Below are 5,643 nucleotides of genomic sequence, written 5' to 3' on the forward strand. Positions count from 1 at the left end.
TTACGCGGAAGGATGTCTACCCTCTTCCGCGCATCGATGACACTTTGGACTGTTTGCAAGGGGCTGAACTATTTTCCTCCCTCGATCTTCGTTCCGGATACTGGCAGGTCTCCATGGAAGCGGCCGATCGCCCCAAAACCGCTTTTGTAACCCCCGACGGCTTATATGAATTTACAGTTATGCCATTCGGCCTTTCTAATGCGCCTGCAACATTTGAGAGGATGATGGACACCATTTTGCAGGGATTAAAATGGAAGGTATGCCTCTGCTACCTCGACGACATCGTCGTCTTTTTTTGACACCCACCTCCATCGCCTGAGGCACGTCTTGAGCTGCCTTTCTGACGCCGGTTTGCAGCTAAACTTGAAGAAATGCCATTTTGCCGCTCGTAAACTCACTATCTTAGGGCACGTTGTCTCCAAGGAAGGCGTTTCTCCAGACCCAGCCAGACTTCGTGCGGTCGCTGCTTTTCCCAAGCCTACATCTATCAAAGAACTGCGCAGCTTCCTTGGCCTGTGTTCCTACTTTCGTAGGTTTATTCGAAACTTTGCATCGATTGCTGCCCCTTTAACACAACTCCTATCCAGCAGCTCCGACTTTTCACAGTGGTCACCCGCATGCGATAACGCGTTTTATACCTTACGCCGCATCCTCACCGCACCACCTATCCTGCGCCATTTCGACCCGACGGCCCCTACCGAGGTCCACACCGACGCCAGTGGTGTTGGTCTCGGGGCTGTACTCGCGCAGCGCAAACCTGGCTTTGCTGAGTACGTTGTCGCCTATGCAAGCAGCACCCTGACGAAGGCAGAGTCCAATTACTCAGTAACGGAAAAAGAGTGTTTGGCTATCGTTTGGGCTCTTACCAAATTCCGCCCTTATCGCTATGGTCGTCCCTTTGACGTCGTGATGGACCACCATGGGCTTTGCTGGTTATCCTCCCTGAGAGACCCCTCCGGCCGCCTCGCAAGATGGGCTCTTCATATGCAGGAATACGACGCCCGCGTAGTTTATCGCACCGGACGCAAGCACCAAGATGCCGATGCCCTTTCTCGCTGCCCCCTTCCGGTTGAGCTCGCCGGCCTCTCAACACTCGAAGACTCCCCTCCGTTGCTTCACATCAACGACATGCCTTCAGCGCAGCGCAGGGACCCTTGGATTGCGTCTCTGCTTGATTTCCTCTCTAACCCTACGGCGGCTTCTCCATCACGCGCTCTCAGTCGCCAAGCTCCTCACTTCGCCATTCGTGACAATCTCCTTTACCGCTGCAACTGCAGCGCAGATGGTCGCAAGTGGTTATTAGTTGTTCCTCGCCATCTCCGCTCGCAAGTCTGTGATTATTTCCCCGCTGACGCACACTGCGGACACGCAGTAGTCTTCAAAACATACAATTGGATCCGGCTGCGTTACTACTGGCGTGGAATGTATAACTTCATCCTTAAGCACATCCGCTCATGCCTGCCCTGCCAACGTCGCAAGCCCCCTGCTCACCGTTCTGCAGGCGAGTTGCAGCCGCTACCTTGCCCACCGCGCCCATTCGACCGTGTAGGCATTGATTTGTATGGACCTCTTCCCTACACTGCAGCCGGTAACCGTTGGGCTTTCGTCGCTGTTGACCACTTGACGAGGTATGCAGAAACCGCCGCCCTTCCATCCGCCTCAGCGTCTGACGTAGCCTCCTTCATTTTGCGACGGTTCATTCTTCGCCACGGCGCACCGCGCGAACTGCTGAGCGACAGAGGTCGCGTTTTCTTATCGGAAGTTGTCAAAGCCTTGCTCGGCCAGTGTAACATCATTCACCGAGCAAGCTCTTATCACCCGCAAACTAACGGCCTTACAGAAAGATTTAACCGTACCCTCAGCGATATGCTCTCTATATACGTCTCATCAGACCATTCCAATTGGGATCTCGTCCTACCGTATGCGACATACGCCTACAACACCGCAACGCAGTCGACTACCGGCTTCTCCCCGTTCTATCTTCTTTACGGCCATCATCCTTCTGCTTCACTCGATACCATTCTCCCATACCAGCCTGACGCATCTGAGTGCACTCCTATTTCGCAAGCTGCACGACACGCAGAAGAGCGTCGCCAAATCGCCCGTTCTCTCACAACTGAGGCCCAATACCGTCGGAAATCCCGCCACGACAGCCATCACATGTCCGCGCACTTTTCTTCTGGTAGCCTCGTGTGGCTCTGGATTCCATCCAGTACTCCGGGCCTCTCGTCGAAACTTCTTTCAAAGTTTCACGGCCCCTACCGAGTTGTGGAACGCACCTCGCCTGTTAATTACGTGGTAGAACCGCTGATGCCGTCGCCTGATCTTCGCCGGCGCGGACGAGAGACTGTTCACGTGCAGCGCCTAAAGCCGTATTATGACCCGGCCATCCCGCCTACGCCGTAAGTCGCCAGGATGGCTCCTCCCCTCCCAGGGGGGCAGTTGTAACGACAAAGAAGTTCCTGTTCAAGCGAAGACGACGATGAACTTCTGACTGTTGTGTTGAGCGGCATTGCCATCGCTTTGTGTGTGTGCTCGTGATGCTCGACCTCTGTGTCTACCGCCGGCGCCCAGTACCTCTAACCATCCCAGTACCCATCTTACAATTCGTCAAAGCTGCCGGCAGCTTTGATTAATGAACATACACTACAAAGATTCGCGGAAATATGTTGCTGACGTGTATGCTGCTACAACATACATGAGTGTCTGTGAAAGAGCAAGTGCACCAAAAAATAAAGGCATACAAGAAACTGTGTTCATTTGTTCTGTGCTGATTGCACAGCCAGGCTAGCAGGGTATTCGCCCTGGCTGTACAGTTCGCAAATGTTTAAAAGCTCCATCTTCAAATGCATTAGCATATGCGGTGGAGTTGCCTCCATTTGCGGCCGTAGGGACAGCAGGAAGTGGCTGGAGGCGTCCATCGGCCTGTGTGCAGCGAGTGCACTCCTCACGGCCTGAAGTTCCTTGTCGGTGGCCTCCAGTTCCTGCCGCCTTTTTTGGCGTTTTCTGGGTGGGGGAACCTCACGTGCAGTGGTGGCGACTGCTGCACAGGATGGCCCTGCTCCATCTTCGTCCGGAAGGCCTGGGAGCAGGAACATCGTGTGCAACTCGTTCGCTGAGGTTTCCACTGCTTCTGGAGCTGCGCTGTTGGTGTGGCTCACCTCAGCCGCTGCACTGGCCACTTGCACGCGGCCAATATCTAGGTTGCCGAAACTCCTGGGTAGAATGTACATGCTGTTAATTGCTGTTGCTTACACATTTAGTTCAACATTACTATTAGTCATTGCTTACCGTCTTGGTTCAATACAGTCCCTCAGAAACTCCATTTGTTTGAGGTATGGCCAGGCAGTTTTTGGAGTGGCTCCTGCCCCACTCTTTTTTGAATCCTTTTCGTCCTTAACTTTTCTTCGGTAGGTGTCTTTTAAATTTTTCCATCTTGCGATGATCTCCTCGACTGTTACTGAAATATGGAGCAGTATACAGCATAATGTTAGATTAGCAAAATAAACAATGGCAGCCATTTGGGCCAAAGGTTAGCATGAGCATGTAGAAATGGTTGCCTGTTAGTACAGAAGAAAAAAATGACAGCGTTTACAACACTTGATTCATTGCAAAAGTACAGGTTCTTTTTTTTCTCAAAAGGCTGTTTTTACTGATTTTACAAGCATGAATGACTGAACTGGTGCACACACACATGACGACTGATTTATTTTTCTATTTACCGAACACACGACACTATTTTGTGCGCGTCAGAAGCGCCGGATTATTGCTGCTTAGCAGACGACGATGAGCGGGCAGTGCCGCGGGACGGAGCGCTCGCGCTAGGTACAGTCTTTGTCAAAAGTAACCAGGCTGCATGGTTTTCTTCTCAGTCGTATATTAAGGCTATTATATGTCAGCCCTCAAGCTCTAAATCTCTGTATGGTAAGATGAACCCCTGTTCGCACCTTCAAAGAAATTTTTGATCTTCAAGGAAGCCGTGAGGGCTCTGTTATACGAATGAGAAGCAAACCATGGAGCCTGGCTACTTTTGATAAAGACTGTACGTACATGCAAGAGACGATTTTGCTAGGCTCTGAACGTCCGGATTAACCTCGCGCATGGGCGAACTCGAAGGGCCCGCTCCCGCGTTTACAAACGCGACGTAGCTGAGTACATGAAAACGTGCCGGTCGTGCATTTCACGATTAAAGAGAATGGTACAAAATGATGCTTCTAGCGTGTCTGAGAACCAAAAACGTTTGTTCACGGCTGCGTGATGCCGACAATTTCTTATATAGCTATAGCTTATATGCGCAGAATAGCCGGCGCACCGAAAAAATTCCGTAAAGTATGCAGGAATGCGCGGGGACAAAACAGTTTATGACAGGCTGCGGAATCCTTCCACAGTGACGAGAAAAATTTGTTGGCTGCACAATGGCAAATATGGTGACAATCGTTGAGCTCGCCACAAAACGTGTTTTCACTTACCGGTGTCGTCAATTTCTTTGAGTGCGTCCCTTACTTCTTCCCACAGGGACTCTTTAGTAGTTCTATTTCTGAAGCTGTTGTCTTTAACGTCCCACAGCAGTGGGCGCTTTGCAACTTCGTTAATAAGCGCCTCGTTGAACAGGCCACGCGACATGTTGCCGTGTTGCCGGAAGCACGTGTAGTAAACAAACATTGTCTTTCCCGCACTAGTCCTCTTCTTGTCACGTGGCTTTTCCGCCGCGCAGTCATTGGTCAGAGGGCGGAGCTATCGCGCTGTCGCAGCGAAAAATTTCCAACCTGTTGGAATCTCTTCGCTCTGGCCGGCGCAGCCGCCGCGACGGGTCGAAACAGGTTTTTACGCCGCGGCGACGGGAATCGCAAGCACTTTCGCTTGCATGTGAAACGGCCTTCAGCTGCGGAGTCGATATCGAAAGCAGCTAGGCCTAGCGACGACTAGGGCAGTCTGGGACCAGCGCGCAGGTCGTCGGCCGGCGTTGCCGCAGGCAGTGTCGCTGCCGAAAGATCCACTTTTAGCACAGATGCATGCTATCGTATCTCGAATCTAGAAAGCATCCTTTCTGGTGGCATGGCTGTTTTGTATTTTCTTGTGCGGACGTGAAGTACGCCGAGTCTGCCGGCCGGTAGGTCAGCCTGGATACCGTCTGCCGACGTCATAAAAGCGAGCTAAAGAGTGTTCTTGACGTAAATAATAAACCATGGGACAAGAAATGTGAAAAAAGTGTCATTTTTGAGGATCGCTGACCAATACTGAGCTGCTAGTAGAGGTAACAACTGTGATATGAGCAAATTTCTCACAACCGCGCCTAGCAGCTGCCGCTGGCGCGACGTCGGGGTCCGGCTCGCCTGGCGCCCGCTAGCTCCGCTGCCGAAGGCGTCGAGGAGATTGACCATACTATTATTTTATTGTGAGATGATTCTGTTAACACTACAGCTATTTGTGAAAAGTAGGCCTTTTATTATAGCGCAGGCGACTTCCGAAGCGCCGGCCGCTTGCTAAACAGACTATAGGCCTAGCGACGACCACGGCAGCCAGGCAGCAGCAGAGCTCGTCGCCCGGAGCGCCCGCGAGCGGTGCCGTTGCCGAAAGCTCCCAACATAAGCAGACATGCTTTGTCGCTGCTCGAGTATAGCTGGCAGTTCTGATAACAAGGCG

The 5,643-nt window shown here is 52.0% G+C and overlaps 1 protein-coding gene across 1 annotated transcript; it reads right to left on the reverse strand.

Moving 5' to 3' along the window:
* Nucleotides 1-2,733: 2,733 nt before the first annotated feature.
* Nucleotides 2,734-4,814, reverse strand: LOC149327164 (uncharacterized). Its single transcript, XM_089564153.1, has 3 exons — nucleotides 4,470-4,814; nucleotides 3,292-3,460; nucleotides 2,734-3,216 (listed from the first exon to the last, which is right to left on the reverse strand). The coding sequence occupies exons 1-3, from the start codon at nucleotides 4,660-4,662 to the stop codon at nucleotides 2,757-2,759; spliced, it is 822 nt and encodes a 273-aa protein (XP_089420279.1). The 5' UTR covers nucleotides 4,663-4,814; the 3' UTR covers nucleotides 2,734-2,756.
* Between the last annotated feature and the right edge of the window lie 829 nt (nucleotides 4,815-5,643).

Source organism: Amblyomma mixtum, chromosome 10 (assembly GCF_055824585.1).
Source record: "Amblyomma mixtum isolate Tamu chromosome 10, ASM5582458v1, whole genome shotgun sequence".
NCBI lineage: Eukaryota > Metazoa > Arthropoda > Arachnida > Ixodida > Ixodidae > Amblyomma > Amblyomma mixtum.